The sequence below is a fragment of the Daphnia carinata genome, chromosome 3, assembly GCF_022539665.2.
Source record: "Daphnia carinata strain CSIRO-1 chromosome 3, CSIRO_AGI_Dcar_HiC_V3, whole genome shotgun sequence".
In the NCBI taxonomy this organism is placed as follows: domain Eukaryota; kingdom Metazoa; phylum Arthropoda; class Branchiopoda; order Diplostraca; family Daphniidae; genus Daphnia; species Daphnia carinata.
In genome coordinates, this window is record NC_081333.1 from 8,338,084 (window position 1) to 8,363,256 (window position 25,173).

At 41.6% G+C, this 25,173-nt stretch overlaps 1 protein-coding gene and 1 long non-coding RNA gene across 2 annotated transcripts in view; both read right to left on the reverse strand.

The window, feature by feature from the left end:
* Positions 1–17,588, reverse strand: part of LOC132087854 (uncharacterized) — a 43,538-nt gene extending 25,950 nt beyond the window's left edge. The window contains exons 1-2 of the long non-coding RNA XR_009420718.1: positions 17,265–17,588; positions 442–510 (exon numbers count right to left, since the gene is read on the reverse strand). This is a non-coding gene — a long non-coding RNA (uncharacterized LOC132087854). The remainder of the gene's footprint in view (positions 1–441; positions 511–17,264) is intronic.
* A 4,205-nt stretch (positions 17,589–21,793) lies between these two features.
* LOC130685597 (protein bowel-like) lies at positions 21,794–24,716 on the reverse strand. Its single transcript, XM_057508916.2, has 3 exons — positions 24,332–24,716; positions 23,217–24,243; positions 21,794–23,119 (listed from the first exon to the last, which is right to left on the reverse strand). The coding sequence occupies exons 1-3, from the start codon at positions 24,402–24,404 to the stop codon at positions 22,591–22,593; spliced, it is 1,629 nt and encodes a 542-aa protein (XP_057364899.1). The 5' UTR covers positions 24,405–24,716; the 3' UTR covers positions 21,794–22,590.
* Positions 24,717–25,173: the final 457 nt, after the last annotated feature.

The window sequence follows — 25,173 nt, forward strand, 5'->3', positions numbered from 1 at the left end:
GGGAGTCGGCTGTTATGTAAAATAAGGACTTGGATGCTCAATGGACGGCTTTTACAAGCACGCATCTGCAAAAGCTTTGATTATTCATCCGGGCGGCGATACAAGGGACGAAGGCAAAACCATTGCGCATCCGAATTTCGTTTTTATGCAATTCAGCGCACACAAACCGCTCACCATTGGTCGATATTCTCGGAACCCAACCCGTTTCACGACACACAAAGCGCAGCCTGTAGTGCCACCTTTTCTTGAAAGCTCAACTTTTGACACGGCATATGCAAATCGCTACCTACGGGTGTAGACCTCGATAGCTCAATGCGGATAGTTTCAACTCACGGCATTTTCGCTCGAATAGTACTAAACTATACTGACACGGAAATCGTCGACCATCCCCATCCATAATTTCTATTGACTTAACGAAACGAAAAATAAAAAGTTGCCTACCTTGTCAGCTGCTTTTGTAGGCGGGACGAACGTAGACAGGCCAACCAACCGACGACTTGCAGTTTAATCCTAAAACAAAGAAGAAAAACGACAATTAATTATACATAACTTGATGAATCAAATTCAAATCTTTATTTTTTTAAATATACATATATAATTTTCGATCCCCCCACCCTCCAGTTTAATGTGTTTTTTTCCCGTTTTAGACCAATAATAGTTCGTGTCGATAGAGAAAGTGATAAATGTGTGACGTGCGCTGTTGTTGTTTTGCTGCTTCCTGCTGCTCCTTCGACCCTACGTTGCGATAGCAGACGATCGATAAGAGATTGATTTGCCTAAACCCCCCCCCCCCTTTCCCCTTCGAAAACGGTGCGAGAAGTGTGGAAGAATGCATACATTTTTTTTTTGTTCTTCACCCTCAAAGAAAAAAAAACGATTACGGGTCGCGAGGGGACAGTTACTAATCGCCAGCCATTACGAGATGGGGGGACATCTTGATCAGAATATTTTTTGTTTGTTTGTTTTTGTTTGTCGATGGACGCGAAGTGACTCTGTGACCGTGTTAAAAGACGACAACATTCTTTCGCGATCAGACCCCCATCCATCTGCCCATCACAAAGCTATCGCTTTGGATGAACATTTAAAAGAAAAATGTCGACGTTAAAACAAAAATTCTGTTCAATAGCAAAAGAAAATAGAAGCAAAAGGCGATAGGTTTCTTAAGAGTTAGTTTGTTTCCTTCAATCTAGGCGCGGGAACATTTCAGTTAGTTCCCTTCGCAACGAGGTTGGATCGGACCGAATGGAATGCGGGAACTTGCTCTAGCCTGAAATTTTGTTTTGTTGTCTTTTATTTTTTTTTATATTTCTTTTCTTTCCTCATTTTTCATATTTTGTTTCATAACGACTCTCTTTTCTGACCGTGTGAACCGTACAAAACGAAAAGAGATAGATAAAAAAAAGGGCTGTTTTCAACGGCAAACCAATATACCTCATCTTTTTTTTCAAATGAATTATTCAAAAAAAAAACGACGATGAAAAAAATGTGTCCCGCCAGTCTCAGTCTGATTTCCTATTTTCTTTTCGTCTTTCCTTAACCCCTCCTGCCGTGTGACGACGTGACATCTTCAACTCTCTCCACACGCTACATAATCCATACTCTCGTTCTTAGCCCTGTCTATTCATGAAGGAGGACCCCCCTTTTTTCCCAAACTTCACACGCCAAGTGTGTGATTTATGTTCCAACATCACTTGTTCTAAAAAAAAAAAAAAAAAAAAAAAAAAAAAAAAAAAAACGAAACAGAAAAAAATATATATATATATATAAATTTTGGCGAACGTTTTTCTTTTCTTCTTTTCCACACAATTCTTTAAGAATGTTGTAATAATTCTGTTGTCACATCCCCATCGATTTACTTCAAATTAGAAATCGAACCGTGGACACTTACAAACAGAGATGAACCGGGAGATACCTACATGGTTGCTGCTGGGTTTTAAAATTTGAATATCATTTGCTAGAAGAACTAAATAAGCAAGTATGCCCGGAATGCAAACGTTTACGTTCTCATCCACGTTGTTGCCTCCCCTTGTCTTCATTAAGCCACATAATGAATGTATTCTCCCCCCCCCCCCACCCCAAAAAAAAAACTTTTTTGATATGATATATTTCAATGATTTTTATTGTGCTGGTAGTGTGTTCCCAACCAGCGGGGCGATCGTTATATAAATCTACCTGGGCCCCCTTTTTTTATTCTTTTTTTTTAAGACAAGGGACCAACTTCTTCTGACAGCACCTCCAGCAGCAAGAATTCCTACCTATTCCTCCGCCCCCTGAAAAATATGGGCATTCTTTCACATTGTTGGAAGAAAATTTCAAACTTTATTGGGTATTTTCCTCTTTTTCTTTTTGCTTTCCTTCCCAATTTTGTTGTGTGCAGACGCTTCAATCTTGAATCGTTTTAGTTAACGGAATCATATTTTTTTTTTCTCACGCGGGTTTTATTTGATTCAATAAAGAACAATCGCAAGCTGAACTATTGACTTCGCACTGACGTCTTGCCTATCAATTTTTCAGAACTTTGGACGAAATCGATTGATGTAACTTCATTATCAGATGTCAAGTAGTCACAAACAGCATTTCATTATGTTGGTACAAGCTACTGCACAAAAGTGTCGAAACATGGCCGACACATACGCTACACATTTAATCCAGTCCAAACGAATTTCTTTTTTCAATTACCATCCGTCCTAAAATACATAAAATTATGCTATCCACGCATTTTTGTTTTGCGTCGAAACATAGTTCACGGCAGTTCAGACTGGAAAACAAAACATCAAAAAATCACTTAGGGACGACGTTAAATAAAAAAAAAAAGTGACGTCTGAAATGGAGTGAAAATATTTGAACAGGCTGGCTACCAACCGGGCGCTTATCGAACACAGACAGATGTGTCACCGAGTTTGCAAGATGTGGGGTGCTGTGGCGTCGTAAACGCCAGAGCGAGGCTCCAAAAAAAAAAAAAGGCGCCATCATATCGGAAGAGGGTTTTTTTCCCCCACTATTATTATTGACAAGCGTCTCACCTTATTCATAGTGTACTGTCTACCTCTTAAAAAGAAAAAAAAGAAAAAACACACCGACAGAATAATAATCTCTCTTCCGTCTGTTCTCACGCAAGTGTCGCCAGTCGCACAGCAAACGATAGAGAAACGTTCCAGACATCAGAAGGCCCGACCTAGGCGACTCACGTCCGTTCCCGCTAGTACAGAGCGGAGTCTCGAATCCCATCAGAAGCTTGCGCACTTAAGCCACCGTTAGCTGTCAATTTTGGCGACAACGTAGAGTGATGGGCAATCACACCTGCAGTCGATCGTCTCGAAATTAAGTACTGACATACGGTTTCGTGTGTTTTAGATTTCAAAAGTTGACCTTTTCGGGAGCCATTCCAGGAAAAAAAAAAATAAACGAGTCCTACACATCAACGACGCAGTCGTATTTGAGTGGATGACTATCGTCGGGGTTTCTCTGTTATTTGACTTTACTTTTCACACTTCCGGTTACTTCACCTTCGAATCTGATGAGCGTTATTCACTTGTGACGTTATTTTCGAAATGGCGATGGCCAAGAGGGCAAAGTCATAATTGTAAGTGAATTGTTAGAGGTTGTTGCAACAGCTCAAAATCGAAGTTTAAAAAACGCATTTTGTCATGCCCCGTTATTGTTGGTTTTTCACATTGACGTTGTCTTGTTGCAGCACGGAAAGAAAAAGGAACAAAAGAACACGTTCGAACGTAAAAAAAATGAGTCAAAAATCATCTTTCGGTAGGAAAAGCGTGACTAATCTTTGTACTAGTCTCCATGTTTGCTTTCGAAATAACAAGTTAAGGGCAACAGAGTTTATGAAATCAGTAGCAACATGCCCAATCTCAAGTATCGACGAGAGCATGTAAAAATGCTGTTTCCCATCTGACTAATCAAACGTTGAGAGGAGCCATGCTCAATCTTAACTAGTTCAACGTGTTGAGCACACGACATTATCTCGACAAATGGAAGATGGACTAAAAAACAAAAAGATCAGGCGCATGGCGTTCAGCACTCGCTCTCTTTACTGATCCCTTTGGCTCGCCCAGTTCAGGTCCAACCTAAACCATTCACTTGATTTACTATCGGACGGAAACGCACGTTGAGTTTCGTTTCAATCCCACACAAATATCTCTGCAACCTTAAAAGCTTTTCCGTGCCAGTCTGTTTTCCTTCCCCCTCTCCTTCCCTAAGTTTTAAGTGGAAATACCGCAGACTCATTTGCGATTCTAATGAACTCAAATATTTTGGTCGCATTGAAGCAAATAATAGACAGACCCCTTTTAGCACACACGCGGAGTTTCAGAATGCGAACAGGACAAAAAGAAGGGGGAAAAGAAAATGGTCAGGTCACTTGTTTTTGACACTGATACCACAGATTATTACTATGCCAGAAAAGCCAAAACGAAAGGGGTATATGCGCGCATACACGGGTATTGGCTTGTGTACTACATGTAAACCATATAAGAGACAAGCATGAAGAACAAGGAGGGGCGCACTTTCGACTCTGAGATCCCCCGTGAACTGCTGATTTTTCTGCGTCTGTGTGTTCCGACTTGTGAATGTGTGACAAGAGCTTTGATCTTGTTCCCCCCTTTTTCTTGTAGATTTCAGTCCCCCCATTGCTCTAGGCCAGCTCTGTCGTCGACAGAGGGTTAACTAAAATATATTATATATTTATATACATTTTCTGTTTTTCTTTTTTCTCCTTTCTTTTATGAGTGAAAAGAACCTAGGAGACCTCCATTTTTTTCTTTAGTGGTTCTGAATGTTGTGCGTGTCGATGGTATCCCGCTAGGCGAAGAACCGCTTACGATGGACACCCGTCGACTCCGCGTACGCCTTGGCAAAAAAAAAAAAAAAGTTTTGTTTCATTCTTGATTTTGTTATTGTGTTACTATCCCTTGGATATTTTACTATGCCTGTCTTTTGCACCATTCTTTTTTCTTTTCTTTTTTTCAAGAAACATCGACAGTCTTTACGTGGCCTTTTTAAAATTCTTCTCGAATGCCACTGATGTTGTTGATTATAAAGAGCTCTAATCTTAAAAACTTTGTTTTTTTCCCATTCATTTTTCACGCAGAAAATAGGACAGAAAACAAAAAACACTAGCGGAATGTGAAATACATTTACGTTTGACGTTAAGGTATTTCGAATTTCTTGTCTGTGACGACACGTCCAGATTGTGCCAATGAATTATGGCTAGGTGACACCTCTCTCTCTCTGGCACACTCTGCGGTCGTCGCTGTCACCAAGCCCGTCGTCGACGCTTTGTTATTTCGCCCTGCGAGAGCCGATAGAAGTTGAAAAGAGGCAAATCATATGGTCCGAAAAAATGTCAAGAGGGTTGTATAGCATACAAAAAGGGAAAAAAAAAAAAAAAAAAAAAAAAAAAAAAAAAAATCGGCCTTTTAACCCCCCCCCCCCTCAAGTCTAACAAACGAAAAATGAGCAAACAGGTAGGCGACTGATGCTATCGGGGGTTTGAAAGTCGGCGACAAACGAGTCCATCACAAACAGTGCGCGCCCGCGCGCTCTCTCACTCATGGATCTTATCGTTTCCCCTCTCAACGTCACGAGCATACACCTTTTATATATTTATATATATAAATAAGTGATTAGCCGGGGATGTCAAATCACCCTGTACACACTCAAGAGGATTTCTCATACCTCAAGGAGAAACGAATAACAACGACAAAAAAAAAAAAAATAAGTTTCTTATCTCGCGTCAACGGCCTGTTTGACAACTCTATTGATCCCAAGTCTAACACATACGCAGCACCAAAGACGAAAGAGAAAAAAAAAAAACACATCACCAACTCTTTTTTGTTTCCTATTCAAAAAAGACCTCGGATGTCGGCACCAGACGCGACTCCGAGACTGGACAAATGGAGGGGAAGAGAAAACAAATTTCCATTTCTCTCCTGATATAACAGTTGAGATAGTAAAGTATGTTCCGTTTCCCAAAGAAATTTAAAACGAAAAAAAAAAAAAAAAATCTTTAATAATATGCAAATTTGATGAAATAAAACGATCGCAGAATAGACACGGAACGAAGGAAAAAAAAAAACATATCTGGCTCAAACGCATGTTATTAGAAGGATCCGCGCAATAAAACAGTAGGGGCGGCTGCCTTAAGTTTATTGCGGATCGTGTTGCTATTACAACGCAATATCGACGTATAACCAAGAGACATTGGACCATGTAAATGAAAATTCGTGGGAGTGGATCAATGAAAAAAGAAAAAAAGACGACGAGGTCACGAATTCACCGATCATCAGAAATGTTAGCCGCCGCCGCCGCCGACGCCGCCGCCATTCCGTTATCAACTTTGTTCGGTAAGCGAAAAACGAAAGAACGAAAGAAAAAAAACTTTATGAAAATATGGAACCCGGGAGGTGGAAAAGGAGGAGCTGTCTAAGAGGGAGTGACCTCGCCTTAACTTGTCCTGTCATTATGCGATAACACGGAGAGACGCACGGAAAGAAAAGAAGAAAAAAACAACACGCGGGATTGAAGAATTATGTTGCGCCAGCCCATACGGCGTCCGGCAAATGGGCAATAGCGCTCCGATCCGCGCGCCCAGCCGAAGTCTTTCCCACGCTACAAGTTTTTTTTTTCTCGTTTCATTGTCAGCGCGCGCACCTACGCTCTTTTCCCTTTTCTTTTTTTTTTTATCACGAGCTCAATTCATTTACAACCGATAAAACGAATCGACAGAGAACAACGGCAAAACGACGGATCCAAGAAGAAAAAAAAAATATATAAATGTTTTATCATCAACCACCGCAAGCACTACCACCAAAAAAATGTTGACGGTAAATCATAAAAAAAAAGGACGAAAAAAAAAAGAAAGAAAAAAGGTTTCCCATGCGGGCGGTAAGGAGTTGCGAGAGCTGCAGGCAGAGTGCAAGCTGCCGAGATAAATCAGAAATGATGTTGGAAACTATCCAGCCCCATCGCATACATAACCTTCATTAACTGTGTTCTTTTCTTTCTGTTGGCTTCTTTCACTATATTATTTTGTCGAAAGAGAGAAACGAAACGCTCAGCCATAAAGGAAGGATATGTAGGTGTGTGTGTGTATAGACGGAAAGAGTGGTGTAGTAGGAGTAGTAAAAGAGAAAATAAAAAGGATAGAGTTGCAGTTTGCTTTTTTTTTTTTTTCCGGGGGACCCCTTTTCGATAAGTGGGGGCCATGATGCTGCGTGGTTGCGTATTATTCATGTACAGTGGCGCGGGGGAGGAGATCCGTCCTGAGGAAGTCAACAGAATCGATGGATGTTCGCTTCCATCTTTTCTAGGAACACAGGAAAAACGGAAAAAAAATTCAAATAAGGGAAGGAAGGAGTCGACGCAGGGGTTTGATTGTCTACGGCGAAGTAGGGCCAATACGCAATAATGTACTCGCTGAAAATGTCCCTCCTACTTTTAAAGGATAGACATGGACACGGGGAGGGAGAGAGAGAGAGAGAGAGAGAGAGAGAGAGAGAGGGAGGGAGAGAGAGAGAGAGAGAACAGAACCCAAACAAACCCCCCCCCCCCTGCAGAGCTTTTGACCATCAGCTTGTATATGTACATAAGAGAAACAACATTTTTCTTTCTCTTTTAAAGGGAGGGGTGAAAGCTCTGCTGCTGTTGTCTTTGCATATTTTTTTTTTTTTTTTACAAAATGGTTCAGATATTTAATTTTGAACAATATTTTCTTCCATCTTATTGGAAAATGTATAACGAAGCTTTTTAAAAAAAAAAAAAAAAAAAAAAAAAAAAGAAACGGAGGAGGGCAAGTTTTGAAATAACAAATGGCACCTGCCAACAGGTATACAGCAGGGCTGGCCATTTTGCTGCTGGCATCATGTCGCGGATAATGCCACAACCTCAAACTTCCTCTTTTCGTTCGCTGACCCATCATCGACTGTTGGCTCTCCCCCTTAAAAAAAAATTAAAACTGGAATTTTTAAGAACGACCACAAAAAAAAGGGCAAACCACGAACCAGCTTTTTCAATCTGGAATGGAATCTAACAGAGACTCGTGCTACGTCACCCACCAGATGGACTCTCAATTTGGAGGGATTTTTCAGAGCAAACTAATCTATTTCTTCCCTTTTTTCATTTCTCCAAAAAATTGTGATGGCTGTTTCGGTGGGGCTTTAAAATAACGACCACATTTTCAACAACACCTGGACAGTGAGTACGCCTATTTCGCTCAACACTTCCGACCGGGTGTTTCAAAACATCGTACATCGTACGAGCAGCACAATATCCACGAAAATCGATCAATGACTACTACATGTATCCCTCGAAAAAAAAAAAAAAAAATTCTCATTAGTTGGATTCTGCTGCTGCTGCTGCTGCTGCGGACCCCCCTTTCCTTCCCCTCATTGACCGCCAATAACCAATAAGCTATTGCTATAGATAGATAGACTGTGGTGATAGAACAGCTGCCCTTTCATAATGCTTTATGGGTTTTAATGGGGGTAATTTTGTTTCCTCCTCTTCTCTCTTTTTTTTTTTTAACTAGCTCTTTAATTTTACAGAATTGAGAGGAAATTCGAAGAAGAAAAAAAAACATAATCAGCTGCTGCGGAATGTTCTGCTTTTTCTTTTAGAGGTATGCTCCAGAAGTAGAAGTGCCGCGCATTGGGTGAATTTGGGAAGCCAAAGGAATGCGGAATACGGGGGATGGAACGAAAGGTTTTAAAAAAACAAAAAAACACGGACCCTATTGATTTGTTAATAGCGTCGGCGTCAATTAGATGCGTCGGCCTATACAGTAAGGATCATATGCATCGATCCTTACACGACTAGAGAATGCCATGAATGTGGGGCGGAATAAAACGAGAAAGAATCTGTGAAAAGTTCGGAAACAAAAAGAGGCCCGCCAGCTGCCGATCGCCTCTTCCAATTTTTCTTGACATCCATTTTCCCAGTCTCAGTTTTCCCTTGTTTTGTTTGTTTGCGGCTCCATTCCCCCCTTTGGATAATGACAGCAAAAGAAAGAAAAAACAAAAAAACAAAACAAACGATAGTTTCACATTGTTCTTCTGTGATGCTCATATACATCACACGAGCTACTCCTCCCACCTTCTTTTGCCTTTCCGACCGGTAAGAGTGGCAACGGCTGGCAGTCAAGCATTTTTCCCGTTCCAAGACCAAAATTCGGTTACACAAGAGATTAAAAAAAAAAAAAATGGAAAATAAAAAACCACTCAAAGACCACAAACCCAACAGACATGTATCAAGTTCCTTATCGCAGATGGTTCAAAACAAAACAAAAAAGTCAAACGAGTTTGGATTGTCCATCGATCTGCACGACTGTCACAAGAACCTTTACCTAACTATTATATGCTGTGCGATACTATTGTTGTTGAAATGGTTGTTATTACGCATCAACATCCGTACGATTAAAGAACACCCAACGCGCCCCCCAACAGCCAAATATTTGCAAAGGTTAAGAGGTAAATACCATTAAAAAAAAAAAAAATTTGAAAAATGAAAATTACTCCGACGGATGACGCCTTCATTTTTCGTCAAGATAAAGAATTTGTTATGAAAATGGGCACATGCTAACGACGGCCTAAGTATGGGGTCCAACGAAAGAAGGACTCGGCGGAAATGCAAATCAGGATAAACTGTTGTAGTTTTCGTTGTAGACAAGAGAAAATGACACACTCCATTCTTTCCAAACCAAAGGGGGAAAAAAAAGGGAGTAAGGTTGTTAAAAGACTGAATGAGTTATACAAGTAGCAGTTATGTGAACAATGTGGCCACTTGTCCAGACTTCCAACCGTTTAAATGTAATGACGGGTGTCGAGCGCGCACGCTGGCTAGGCAGCAAAAGAAAAAATTTAAACAATCCTTCGCCAGTTAAGTTTTTCTATTCGTCGCTTGACTTCACAACGTCACGTTACGTTAGGAAGCAATCCGTCCGTTTCCAAAGCTGAAAAAAGATTTGAAAAGAGAATCACTTGACTGGCAAATAAGCTCAAGCGAGTTGCCTATTGTTGAGGCTATACGGAAACGTCCGAATTTATTTTTTAAAGAAAGTGAATAATAAAAAACAAAAGTGGAATGTTGTTATTGTATGGCGATGGGGCCAATAGTTTTAAAAAATTCTATCCTTATTATTGGATAAAAAATATTTTCTTCCCCTAATGTAAATGAAAAACTTGTTTGGCATTGCACGGCTGGCATGACTGGGCGGACACACGTCATTTGGAGAATGACACGGATACTAGCAGCTTATATGCTCTCTATCTCGTTTGCCTACACTGAGATTTCATCGTAGAAATTCAGCGTGATGGAACTTGCGAGGGAGGGGATAACATTCCGGAACGTCGGTTTTCCTTCGCTCTGAAGTGTATCAGGTAACAACACACTGGCAGGGGGGCAGGGCCCCCCGTATGCCTCCATCTCTGCCACCTTATAAAGACTCATCAGATTGACTCGGTACGATTGAAATTTACACAGGTATATCTATACACACACACACACATACCTTGCTCGATCTAAATTTAAGAAGGTAAGGGGAAAAGGAAAAAAAAAAAAAAGAAAACAGTACGTAATCTAATACGGATCGATTTAGATCGACATAATACCGGTGCAGTGCCGGAATTTCAAAAATGTTTTCCTTTATTTTTTTTTTCTTTTTCATTTCCTTCTCGTTGAAATAAAATCCGGTAAAAAAAAAAAGAATGTGGAATGAAACGCACACGCAAAAAAAAAAAATAATGAAATAAAAAGGAAGCAGAAAAAAAACTTCTTGAATTGCGCGGGTATTTTCGTCAAGATAAGGACAGGTACACAGAAAAAAAAATGTCTAAAAAAAAAAAAAGGGAACGTGGGAAATCCTAGCTGGATAAGAAAAATTCTCTTCCTCCAGAAAACAAAAATATATCCCAAGTACACATACATGAAAAAAAAAAACCGTCGGCTGATGTATGATGAATGGAGCGCTAAACGCAGGGTTGGTCGTGGTGTCTATAGCAGACAGGGGGGCTAAGTCACGTGGTCGGGTCTTGTGTTACGAAGCGGAGGAGGCAAGCAAACACCGCCATCACTTTCGTATACAACATTTGACTATCGAATCATTTTTGTTTTCCCCTTCCCAAAGAAAAACGAACAACACACACCTACCAAAGGATAGTTACTGTAATTAGACATAATAGCCCAATTGAATGGTGTACGCCGAGTCAACAGGCCATGAATTTGAACATGGGAATTGTTTAACAAAAAATGTTTACACGTCCGTTTTTTTTTTAAAGCTACGTTCCAACAAGTCGATTGTACAGTTGTGCCCACATCAGTTTCATTCTCACGATATATATTTCTGGCTTTTACGATTATCGCCCCCCCCCCCAAAAAAAAAAGAAAAGAAAAAAAACTTTCTCTGCAGCATCAAACAGATTAAGAGCGAATCCTTTGCATACCGAATGTAATAACGCCAAGATATAGGCGGACCGACGCAACAGACTGAATGATTAGAAAGAGAGAGAAAAAAAGATAGGATTGTTCCCAACCAATCAGCATTGAGTTCATCCTCCTCAACAAAAAGATGCTCTTCTCTCTCGCAAGCGAGCGAGCGAGCGAGCGCTCGATGCTCTTTTCACCTTTGACTCGCGAGCCAAGCATACGCCACAGCACGTGTGATTGAACTTTCCCACGCCGAGCGCCTATACCTTCATAGCCTTCTCTCTCTCTTCTTCTTTCTACCTGTCATATAGAATGTACTCAATAATCATTCTCAAAAAAAAAAAAAAAAAAAAAAAAAAAAAAAAGGTTTTTATTAGCTCGAATTTTTTTTTTCTCGTCTCATCCGCCTCATTCACAAAAGGTTAAAGGGATTTTTTTTTCTCCATTTTTTGTTTGGCTCCTTGGGACTGACAATCGAGTTGTTCAATTTCACGTTGAAAGCCATTTTGAATATGGCACGGGAAAACGGACAGCGCCAAATAAAAAAGAAAAAAAATCTAGATGTTTTTTTCAATCTTTTTTGGGTTGCAAGAGTTGAACAAATCGACTTAGTCGGGGGATAATACTGCGTCTATCTTGACAAGTCAATTAAGCTTTCGTGACAGAGTGACGTACCCGTTAAATTCCTCTTTCACGACACCACCAACTTTTGAAGAAAAAGGTTGATGTCGAGATACTTGAAGAATTTTTTTTTTGCGCTATTTACTGCTTGGGAGGTGGGGAAAAAGTGGACTTCAAATAATCAGAAATCAAATTCGTCGCTGATGAGGGTCTTCGACCCTCCACCAAGCGCACCGGTTACAAAACAAAGTGCCCTGTTAGAGAGCTAATAACTTGGGTGACACGCAAAAGCACCTAAAGAACAACAACAGCAGCAACAACAAAAAGATATTTTTGACGAAGAGAGCGCAAAAAAAAATGGTGTCGGGAATTCAGAAAAGAGTTGCCTTGTAAGGAACGTATCGAACGGGTTTTTTCGGTCGTGATCAACCAGCACGAAGCTCGTCAATTATTCTTTCTCCTTCGTGTTTTTCCAAGAAAAAGAAAAAAAGTAAAAGGTTTGAGACATACACACACACACAGACAAAAAAAAAAACATCATAAAGTACATAGCCCGTTGGCCCGTGTCACCGGTATCAGATTGGCACGTTTACTGATGACTATCGCTAGTAAGGAGCTCTCACGCATACCTTCCCTACAGCAGCACAGCAAGTTTTTTCTAACCTCCCCCCATTGTTCCATCTTTGACTTGCAGTTGACCGACGCAAACAAGCAAACCTTTGCTTCCTACCTTTCTCTCTCTCTGTCAAGTCATCATTTTTGGAGGTAGTCGCCCTTTTTTTTTTTCTTGTCGTGTCTCTACTTTCCCAGAGACTGAATACAATTCACACTTCGTCACACTTAGTTGCAGCCCGCACGCGCATCCATTTTTAAATTCTGTTTAGTGTTTTTCTTTCAAATAAAAATGGAAATAAAATAAAAAGCAAGACAGCGTCATATCGCTTTACGAGTGCCAAAAAGGAGAGTGTCTTGAATACCGCTTCGTTTTTGTTTTTTTTTGTTTTGTTTTTTATCTAAGAGGGGTACGCGGAACGTGTTACTCGACCGCACGCGTCGCGGTATTTGCATTTATCGCAATTTCGCTCAAGAACGCTCAAGGTGGTCAATCAATAAAACAAAGCGACTTTTTTTTTTTTGCTAGGTCAAACAACATTCTCTCCTCGTTTGTTTGTTTTTTTTACATGAAAAAAGGAAAAGAAACATTTCAAGTTGTACCTTCGCGATTCTCTACAAAGTCAAAGTTGAAGACATTACTCAATGGATGGCGCCACTCGTAAAATGGCCAATCATCATTTGCGCGTTATTTTCGTAAGGCCATAAAAACAGGAAAACAACACCAGCAAAAGGAACAGACACACAAGACAAAAATTACTGTAAAGTCTTTGGAAAACTCCTTTAATAATATGTAATAAAAGAAAGCAAAAACACCTAGAGGAAGCTTCAGCTCGTACCATTAAACACTTTAGTTGCATTTAAGAAAACGCAAGAAAAGCAATTTATGTTGGACGGGGAACGGTGCAAGAGTTTATCATCGTACAATGGCCCACCCAAAATTGGACGGCAGTTTTCCCTTATCGGGATCGCATTCAACCAGTGCCGACCGATTGCTTGTAAAACAGCTGAAAATGGCAATAGCTTCGCATTCAACCACACACTTCCAGATAGTCGAATTTTCAATCAGCACCGCCTCCTCCCCCCCCCCCCCCAATTCTCAGAAAACAAAACAAAACGTAAACGACAAACTAAACAAAAACATTTTGGCAGGATAATGGCTTCGTCGTGATCAAACGTTACTTTGCAATTTATCTACGGCATTAAGCGAAAACTGTTCGAGACGGCCAACAACATTTCCCTAGTCTTATTGAATAAAGAGTGCAATAATCATTAATCATGTCTTTTTTTAAAAATGACGAAAGCCACAAACTGAACAAAATGTGTTGGTTTAAAAAAAAAAAAAATTCCCACAGGTGGGCTGGGACTCAAGATGGAACACCGAAATATTGCCCCCTCCTTTCTCCAATGCATCTTCGTACACAATTCAAACTAGCCACATACATATATATTATACTATGGGTGACAGACTAATGGCCAAAACGACAGTATCTCGATGATGTCTGGGTTTATTCCGAGGTGGTTGCAACAAACAACCTCAACCTTCTCGCTCAATTCTCATGAACAACATCGGTGCAGGCAATGTATATAAATAGCAACGGACAATAGACGCACCCCGTGGACGGGTGAACAGTGGGTCACCAATAGAGCATGTACTGTGGCATGGACTATAAGATTTTGAGAGAGCGAAAAAGAAGCTACTTCTGCTGCTGTTGCTATTACTACACTTCAGGCTATTGGGTAGTTGCTATTTGGGCTGCATATAAGAAAAGACAAAAAAAAAGAGGTGTACCCAGCATCACCCAAAACAGTCCTAAAACTGTTGCCTTCCCTCAATTCCTCCCCCCCCCCCCAAAAAAAAATAACAATTTATACGTATATGGCGGGAGGGTGATTCCGACGACGAGGTGGCGCAGTAAACCGTAAATCCTCTCCTTTGGCCTCTTATAACAATCTCGACAATTGGGAAAGGAGGAGTCGTCGTGTAAAATAGGAGAAGCGAATGGGAGAGGCGCGACACATCTCACCCGACCCTCTGCCATTCTCTTTTCCTTAAAAAAAAAAAAAAAAAATAGAACAGAACACAGCAAAAAAAAAAAAAAAAAAAAAAGGACCCTAAATTTAGAAAGAAAAAAAAAAAAAGATGAGACAGAACGGGTGCAATAGACTTTCGAAGCTCTATGTGTATATGCTAGGTGGACCTGTTCTTCATCCAGTTGTAAATACTTGTGGCGTTTACAAGATCAGACAACAACCACCGAGTGGACCTCCCGGTAGACAATCGTTGACCAGAAGAAGGGGCCACCTTCATTGGCCACTATACACGTCACTCTTATCCCCACTTGCATAACAGGACGCCCAAAGAGCAACACACAGAATAGCCATCATTACAGGCTGCATTTGACAAGAGAAACGCACAAAAAAAAAAATGCTAGAGAATATGGAGAGACACACAAGACGAAGAGAAGCAGCAAGTAATCGCCAGTGCATATCTTTATTATATTATGGCTCTTGAGAGAAGAGAATAGAGAAAAGTGCTCGTCTTCGATTTTCAGATTGACTAAAGAACGGCCCAACAACGTGACAATATCTTTCGCTAAAAGCACAATCAAGAAAACATCTTTTCACTGAAATCTTCAAAAGAAACGAAACATCAAGTTTAAACTTCTGTCCAAGGAGCTGAGGTACGATGCATACGCCTCCACCGGCGCCTTCTATCCAACTCCGTAAAAAAAAACGGCCAATAGACAAACAACAAACAATGGCAAAGCCAACACATTTTTTCTTTAGTCAATACCTATCCTGCTGAGCGCGCAATCATTTGACAAAACACTTGATCTCACGGTTAAACAGAATTACGAGGGAGGTGGTGTCGGGATTTAAGATAATTACAGGAGCCGTTGCCTAAGATTTAAAAAAAAAGAAAGAAAAAGATAAGCGCTGGCCATTGGGCTCGATAAATCAGCCCCATTGTAGTTTACTTAATATAAGCACCAAAACCCGCGGCGAGATGTGGCATTTAGTATAATCTTATATTATCGAATCAACAGGTAGGTAGGGGACTAGGGGGTTTGGGGTTAAAAGGTAAGGCATAGGGAGGAGGGATCGCACGCCCGGGACGTTGGCACGCACCCCTCTCTATCGCTTCAGCTTTTATTGTTGAATATGCCCATACAGACGAGAGCAAGAGAAAAAGATACTGTACATATAAATGCCAAGGCGTGTGTGTGTGTGTGCCTTTTAATACATATACTAAGGGAATTCCCATAGAGGAGGATACCAGAACTCAAGCGTGGGAACGGGACTGTTGAGGGCCTGCAGAGACGGGCGCTGAGCGGGCAGCGGACAGGACCGGCACCAACTCATCATTCGTCAACATTTTTGAAAAGAAAATCCAAAACAAGAAAAACACCTCGAATGCGAAGGGATACCTATGCAACTTACGGCGATGTAAAAGCCTCGTGAGTCACGAAACACCCCCCTCCCGTGCATAATCAGCCTAGGTAGGGGGTAATACACCAAAAGCGATACTACCAAAACATCAATAGTACAGATTTCTTCGACGAGGTAGTAGACCAAACGCAATGGGGGGAATAAAAGTTAGAAAAACATCAACCAAATTTTTTTTTTCTCCAGCATCTGCATATTCGTCTAGTCTGTGCAAGATCCGGTTCTCGTAAAAATCAAAAGGTACAAAAAGAAAAAAGTCATTCAGGTATTTGAGTGAATGACGAAACAGATCGGTGTCTCGATGTGTGGGAAAAAAAATTCCCACGTCTGCCATAACGCACTACATTCAAAACAACATTCTTTCCAACCTCGCGTACTGAACAACCCCAAACAAGTTGTTGACTCGTCAATAAAACAAAAAACAAACCAACAAGGTTTCGAGATGACAAGTGGGTATCAATATAAGTAGATGTGCATACAACATGCACAGCAGGGTCAATATAAAGAAGAAAAAAAAAGCGTGCCCGTACGGTACACAGCGGGTTCTCTACAAGTGCAGTGGTCAGTTACCGCTGATATCTACAGAGCTGGTCATTTCTGCACCATAAGGCGTGTAAAATATGAAAAAGAAAAAGACAAGATAGGGGTGTACCAAGTAACTAGACCAAGTACGCAGCCGCAATATAGTTGTCCTTTGAATTATATTGAAGGAGGGGGGGGGGGAATTTCGTGGGGTTTCGATTCCAACTGTGTCTACATAGATAAGAAACACATATTCTGACATCTCCATACAATCAGGCACATAGAGTACTTGCATTTATGGTTTCTATCCTTCCATCCCCTGGGTCATACACCTCTATTGCCTATCATTCAAGTCCAATCAAGTTTTGGGGGCTCCAGTTTTTTTTGGTTGGACGTGAGAAAAAAAGTTCACACGCCATCTTTCTATTTTACAATTTCGATACAACCAACGGTAACTTTTACTTGGCTCAAACGAACGAGGAAGAAGAGACGATTCAAAAAACGATGTGTTCGTTTCACGATTACAAAATGACAGTGTGATATTGGTGGATAACCCTCTCAATTGTTCACGGTATCTCCCTACGCAACAATACTGGAGTGATGGGCAACATGAGATGTGGACTTACCCTTTTCTAGTGTGGTCGTGTCGAGATAAGCCATCATCACAAATGGCTGCCCCCTTCCTCGGGAATGTTTTTCAATTTGGCCAACAGCTCAACGGATGGAAGAAAACGGCCATGAAGAAGCACCCACGCGATTGTAAATGGACCTCAGCCACGAGGTGGTCGTCAAGCCGTGAAGAAGACAAATCAGATCTTGCACGAAGTTTTCAAAAAATGTCAGAATCGTCAGAGAAGCAATGGCTAATTTGTTTCTTAAGTTCAAAGTTCAGAAACTATCCATGAAACTTTGTAATCCAAAATTTTGGCACACGGAAAATTACACTTGCACGTCCGGCTCCATTTCGAGCAATGAACTAATGACTCACTTTTCCTTTTTGTTCTAGAAAGACGTTGACAATGTTTGCCAGTTTTTGTCCAAAGAAACAAAGGAAATTGTGGGAAATTTTTTTTACAGATTGCGACAAATGTTCTACATTCAAAGTGAAACTGAAAAATACGCAGTTTTTTATTTTGACAAAAACCTTAAAAAGAATTTTTTTTAAATGAAAATAAATGGAATGCCAACAGTGTTCCCACACTCCGTCGATCAAGAAAATGGATCATGTGATACAAGTTGAATAGCTTCTGCTATACAAAGCAATTGGTGGGCCATATTTTTAAGTTCTTTAGCTTTTTTGCTTTATTTTCTTCCTAAGACGTTGCTGGATATACTTTGAATACAATTGAACTTTGCAGCAGGACCTACGGGCACGTAAGAAATTGGGAGAAAAAAAATTAGGTATGCAACAACATTGTCCTTTTTCTCCCTTTTTTGTAAAAAACTTTTTTGCCCTAGTTTTTTTTCCCGAATTCCATTAAATAGATCCCAAAACTCCTTTGAATACGCATTGAAAGTACCTGTATAAGAATGGGGTAGTTAAGAATACGAAAAAGAAAAAAACACGATGGGGGGCTATGATTTAGAGTTCTTTAGAAATTGTCGAGTTATTGTGTTGTGCTGCTTGTGTGTACGTTTTACCTGGTCTTCTAAAGAGGTTACAACATACACACATCGTTTAAAAGAAGGAAAAAAAAACAGGCTTAAATTGTATCGAATAAACACGAGTGGGGAGGGACAGGAAAGCATCACCCAAGTTGTGTTAACAATTTTCCTTCTTCTTTTGCTCTTCTTCGTCGTAATCCCAAGAAAATGGCCCAGTTTTCATGAGCCGGCCGTTCACTCGCACAGGATCAATGGCATGTGTGAGTAACTGGAGGGATGTTTAAAGCATCAGGCTGTGAAATGGAATTTTCTTGTGTCACAAGAATACAACAAGATACTGCGCAATGGGGTTAGAAAAGAGAGAGGGGGGGAGGCTATAGAGGCTCTTTGCGGGCAGATGATCACTCTGGTTCTTTCTTAATTGACCAACCGATAGCTCCCAGCTGAGGGGATTTTCAAAACCCCTCTCCTTTAAAAAAAATAAATCGACAACAGCAACAAACTAGTTTTTTTTTATTTGATGGATGTTCAAACTGCTCGATGCTTCATTTTTCAGTTGCGCGGAAACGCCAAAGCTTATTTTACACGTTTGATGGGCAAGAGCCGGTAGAAAACGTTTTTTATTTTAATGTTTTTGAAAGGCTACAAAAAAAAAACCATTTTCAAAAAAAAAAAAAAAAACCTTTTTATTCGATTTGAAGCCCTTGCATTTCGAATGTTCTTTATGACCCAATGTTGCGTCAAAAAACACTCGGCCATATTACATTAAACAGCATTGATTTAAGACTTGTATCGGCTATTACAAGCAAAAAGGATATCCCATTCGATTGCCCCATTTTATTTTTTCTTACCCTACGTATGTAAGGTTACCGGAGGTGTGCAATAACGTTGGACGGAAAGGTGTGCAATAAGCGCAGTTATGTGTGTACAGCAATCCACATTTACACAAACCAATTTGAAAAAAAAAGAGAGGGTCATACAATATTAGAAATAGGAATTTTTTTTTGTTATGGGTCTTAATAACTTTTGTTCCCTTCTTGTCGAACACTGAAAAAACAAAAAGGAAATAAGAGAAACCCCCTCAAAAATATTGGACGATCGCAAAATGATGTAATGTAACAAACATATATAGTTTGAAGGTTAACACAAAAAAAAAAGAAAGGTAAAAACGGCAGCTCAAGGGGCAGCCTTGCCAGGTGTTGGAGCCGATCGATAGGGTTGCGTTTTTTAACCTCTTGTCGATGAGCCCCGCTTGCCATCATTCACTATATCCAATGTCAAAACGATGCAATAGATAGACCTGCACGCCAAAAAGGAAGCAATCGAACAGCTCTGGCCATAACTTTTGCCTTTTTCTATGATGAAAAAAAAAAAAGAGTAAGAAAGGTCGAAAATAAATATCAGCCGATCAGGTTCCGATAGGTTTTTTTTTTTCAACTGCTGGCAAGAGGCACTTTAATCAAGCCAAAAACTAAATTGCTGCACATTCCTGGACTGTTCCATGTGTAAATCGTGCCGGTACAACTGTCTACATAACTCTTGACTCGCATTATCGATATATGAGCCCTCAAAAAAAAAAGACTGTCGGATCCTCTTTCCTTATCTTATTATAACCGCAGGATTTTTCTATTGCACGGTTGAAAAACATTTCCCGGTGATTTGGGACGTCGTTAATTTCGCGCATTTAAACTTTCTTGGCATTGCCATCCGTGAACACTTCTCTGTTCAGTATGGAAGCCAACATATCTCAGGAACTTTGTACCACTTTTACTGGGCCACCTAAATACATACCTGTACTATGAAGCAGTAGGAAAATGGGTCTGTAATTTGGGTCTACTCGCTTCTAGCGGAACATTATAGCGTTGGAAAGATGCCTTGTAAAATGAAATCGGACAGGATGAAAATATCTCGTTTAACTTCCTTTCACCCAGACGGATAGATTAATTCCGGCAGAGAGATCGCGCGCGCGCTCTGAGGCGCAAAGAGGGCCAGCCCATCGGCGCAAAGCCACCTGCGGAGATCCAGCGCGAGCGCATCACAAAACAAATGCAGGGAAATATTTGTTTAACTTATTCATTCATTTGTTATTTTGAACAGGGTCCGACGTTAAACGTTTACGTCCATCTCTTTTTCTTTATTCGTTTTCGTGTCTGTTTTATAAAAGCGCATATAGAGAAATTGGATGACTCAACCGTGGCACGTATTAGCGTTCGATTTGAAGAAAAAATATTCAGCCGAGGGGAATTTATGTGTACATAACTGTTGAGTAACTTCTTCTTTTTCCTGGTTTTCTGTTTGTTGTTTGCCTCTCCGCAACTGATACCTGATTCCACTGTCAGAGAAATGAGAGAGTTAATCGATCGCGAGGGAGGTCCCAACCGAAAGAAGCGCCGTAATTAAAAAGCAAAGAAAAAGAAAGAAGGTGGGAGTATCCGACATCATATCAAAGTCTACGAGCACAGAGACAGATAGGTACGTCCCACCGTTCAAGAATCTAAATTGTTTGAATCTATGAAAGCATATATTTCTTCCACCTCAATCGAGAAACATGTAGAAGAGGGCAATCGTGGGAAAAGGTATACCCTATTCTAAAATCAAGTCTAGAAAACACATGCTACACAAGCCCTACGATAGTGCAATGCGACATAGTACTTGTGCTGTACCGACAATTGTGCGTCACGGCGGTCGCAAGGCCGGCAAGTTTTGTTTTGAGGAAACGTTTTAGTCTTGGTGGACATGTTTACAGTCAGCCGCTCACAACACACACAGTAGGATTTCTACTATATGCGTGTGTGCACACAAACAACTTGTCAGCATAAACACATGAAGAGACTGGCGCGGTGCCTGTATAGAGAAGATGCAAGTCGAATTCGATTTCAACGGAATAAGAACTGAAAGAGGTTCCAGCGCTTTAACCCGTGAGGATATTTAGACGTGTGTACGTACACAACAAGTACGCTACTAGCCCTTCATAGAAAAAGCCCACCATCCCGCCCTGGACCATGAGAAAAAAAAAAGTAACCTTTGGGTTTGTTTTTATGGCGTATGACCCCTCTGCGCTCTTGTGTGTGTTGACCCATAGTGTCCTAAAAGATAACCGTAGCGTATATGGACAGATGTAGAAAAGGCACAGATCTCACATCTTACCGTATCCTACAGCCTTGCTGTATAAAGCCATAGTGGTCGACCACAATCTGTTATTTCTTACACGCTTTGATTCCGCTTTTTCTCTCTCTCTTACATACATCTACATAGAAAAGTGGATGGTCCCTCTTTTTTTTTTTTTTTTAACTCTCAGCCGCAATGGGCACCGCCCCCGTTTTACGCGGCATAGGGGGAAAAAAAACAAAACAAGACCCACCTTAAAAACGAGAGGAAATATAGAAAGTTGTTTGTGTACACACCAACAAAAACATCAAACCAAAAGAACTGGATATGGTATGATGCATCGTTTCGGTGGTTTATTCTGATTTCTTGTCGGCTTCCGTCTCAGCCGCCGCGCCTCTCAAACTTTCCCACCGAAAATGACGAAATCAAAAACAAACGAAAATATTTTTAAATTTTTGTAATAATTCTTTTTTTTTTTCAATCAATTTTCTTCCTTGCTCCACATCAGAAAGAGCAGGACATTAGAGACACACACGAAAATTGGTTTTTGAAAAGCAAAATTTGGAAAACATCGGAAAAAAGATTGTAACACATAAAGAGTCTGTACAATCTCAATTATTTCAACTCATTTACGAGAATGAAAAGGTGGGTATGCTATGGGAATGTACAGCTGTATATGTCTCAAATTCAAATGTAAAGATAGCACAGTAATAGTGGTAGTAGTAGTCTCTTATGTAATAATAATTTCTAAAGGGGGGCGATGATTGGACAAGAGAAAAACATTAAAACCGATTGACGAAGAAATCTTTTTTTTTTTTGTCTTTTTTTTTCATAACATGGCGCTTGGCGAATGCGCCTGGGAAAAAAGATAAATTAAACATCAACATCAAAGAAAACACACAGAGACAAGGAATGCTCGTTTTGGGATATCTTGTTTTTAGATCTGAAGGAATCATTCAAATGGAGAAAATGAAAAGAGTATTTAGGGGTAGGGCGGAAGGGGGAGGAATAAATCAATGCAGAGATCACTGGAGACCCGCATATCAAGAAAGAAAGTGAAGCTCAATCAAAATACTTGACTGGCGGCAACTCCATCGTTTTTCTCATATAACACAAATGACAGGTCTGTTTTGCTGGGGCTGGGCCAACGTTCACGGATTTAAAAAAAAAAAGGATGTGCGGAATGGTGCGTATGGTCGTCCGGAAACGTTAAATATTGAAACGAAATCATTTTTCATTTCAACGTCTCATGATGTCGTCGATGGAGAATCCTCCGCTCTTTTTGGGCAATTTGCTATCGGTCATCGAATGGTGATGATGCGGTGATAGTTTCCCTTCGTCCAGCGATGAGGAACAGACTCCGCTCTCCGCATCGGATGTGACAGGCGAAGAGGCAGTGTCATCCTCCACATCAATGTCGATTTCATCGTTGCTGTCGGCGGCACTGTCGTCGTCATCGACGCCCGGAACGCAAGTCAATGTCACGTTGCCTTCGCTGCCGACCGAGTGAGTCATGATGTGGCGGCGGAGGTCGCAGTTGCGCCGGAAAACTTTCTTGCACGATGTGCACTCGTACGGCTTCAAGTCCGTGTGAGTCAAGAGATGCGTCTTGAGGTTGGAGCGCTGGTTGAAGCTGCGAGCACAAACCGGGCACTTGTGCGGCGACTCTTCCAAGTGGAGAATGCGATGGACGGCCAGCGTCCGCGATTGGCAGAAACCTTTGCCGCAATCGGCGCATTTGAACGGCTTCTCTTTCGAGTGAATGTAACTGTCATAATAAAAAGATGTCCGTTAGTTTACGAGTCTTTGAGAAGTACTTTGATAGTAAGGATGTCTAACAGTAAAAATAGAATTTTAGAAATTACCGGTGGTCACGGAGATGGTCTTGACGGCGGAAAGCCTTGCCGCAAATGTCGCAAGAGTACGGCCGCTCATCGGTGTGAGTTCGCTCGTGGATGAGCAAATTGTAGGATTTGGTGAATTGGCGGTTGCAGAACTTGCAGATGAACTGCTTCTTGGGGCGAGAAGCACGGCCAGGTCCACGGAATAGACGCGGGTCGTACTGTCCAGGGTAGAAAGGCGGAAGGTTGCCGGCGCGGAGCCACGGGCCCATCAACAACGGGATATTCTGAAGTCCGTACGAGTTTTGAAGTCCACGGAGAGCTGCCTGTTGTGCAGCCGAGGCATCTTGTTGTCCATTGGAATTGGGGGCCTGTGCTTGATTCGCGTTGCCCTCCTGCTGTTTGGCGTTCTTTGCTGCCTGAGCGGCCAACTGAGCCAAGTCGATGCGGGATTGTAGGCCTTGGAGCATGGCGGCAGCTTCGAGCATGGCTTGTTGGTTGTGGTGAGGAGGAAGGAACTGTTGGCGACCGGGTTGAGGAGGGGCAACTGGTCCGTCTTTGGAGCTAAACGAGTCACAAGGAGCCGGTCGCTTCTTCATGGAGTAATCACGAGCCAAATCCGACTCGACGGAAGGAGAACGGGCAGCATTGTTAGCTTCGGTCGGTGATCCGGCAGGCACGGAAGGTGCCATGTTGTTGGCCGGAGACGATGAAGTAGCAGCCGGCTCCGAGGAACGGTTAGGCGGGCAAGCGACAGGTCGGAAAGCCGACGGTTCTCGCATGTTCATGCCGTACTGATGGACGGCCAAGTGAGACATACCGGCCGGCAATGGCATACCAGCCAATCCGGGGATACCAAAAGGCAGGAAAAATGGGAAAGACTTGGCGGCGGCTTCCATGGCTCTGCTCGTTGCGGCGGAAGGCGATAGACGATGGCCGGTCGGGCTAGTTTGTTGCTCGAAGTTGAAGCTGTGCTTGCTCAACTCGGACGAAGTAGGCGTATGCGGAGGAGTCAATAGAGGCGTAGCCACATCACATACGGCAGCCAAACCTTGATTTAAAATGTTGACTATTAATATTACGGACTTTGATGTGTTTCTACGGTGATGATTGAAAAAGAACAAGATGATGTTGCTTACCTGCTGCCTTGGAATAGTGAGAGCTGGATGAGTCCACTGACGGACGCTGGTGCGAGTGAAGTCCGCTGTCCATCGGCAAAAGCAACTAAACGTTTGGGAGTTTTGTTTGGCACTTGGCTCGGATTGTCGATTCGAAATCGAAATAAATGTTGGGCAGAATTCACGAAAGGAGTTGAACTAAACACACAAGGATTCGTATTCACTTTGCAATGAAGCAAACGCACTTGTGTTCGGGAGTGTGGTTGAACGAAGAATCAAAAGTTCTTAACTCGAAAAAAAAACTGTAGAGTTTAAGCAGACAAGAAAAACAAGAGGCGAGAAATAGAAGATGTTGGGAGCGAGCGGAGGAGGCCACTGTTAAAAGCGGAGGTGAGCCGCTTTCTGAACTGATCTGCTCAGGAGCTGGAGGTAGTCATAGAAAAAAACTTGGCCGTTGGGGGGGTTGTGCCTTGTGCTCTACCACCAGCGGCGGGGATGGAACCTTTTCTCCCTTCCTCTTTTTCAGTATACCTTCCTTCTTTTTTGGTCGTGTTGTTGGCTGCCGTGCGGAGCCGGCCGACAACCGTCTTGCTCGCCTATTGGTCGCCACCCTATCAGGTGGGAGGGATGAGGGAGCTTTCGAGCCACTGGAGAACCAGATAGAAGCCGCCTTCCGCTAGCTGCCGCCACCGCTAGACAGCCACCACCGAAAAACAACTCCGAAAAGGGCATTCACGAAGAGTTTAAAAAAAAAAAAAAGAAAAACGATGGGGGAAAAGGACCCACCTCGTTCACACACACAGATAGCAACAACAGTCCCGCACACGCACGAAAAACCCAAGGACCAATCCCCTTTTTACATC

What these genes read in the sequence shown, in the direction of transcription:
- LOC130685597 (XM_057508916.2), bottom strand. Translation starts at nt 24,404, where the DNA reads ATGGACAGCGGACTTCACTCGCACCAGCGTCCGTCAGTGGACTCATCC. An exon ending in TCACTATTCCAAGGCAGCAG is followed by an intron (nt 24,244 to 24,331) that starts GTAAGCAACATC and finishes TTTTAAATCAAG; the next exon opens with GTTTGGCTGCCGTATGTGAT. An exon ending in GACCATCTCCGTGACCACCG is followed by an intron (nt 23,120 to 23,216) that starts GTAATTTCTAAA and finishes TTATTATGACAG; the next exon opens with TTACATTCACTCGAAAGAGA.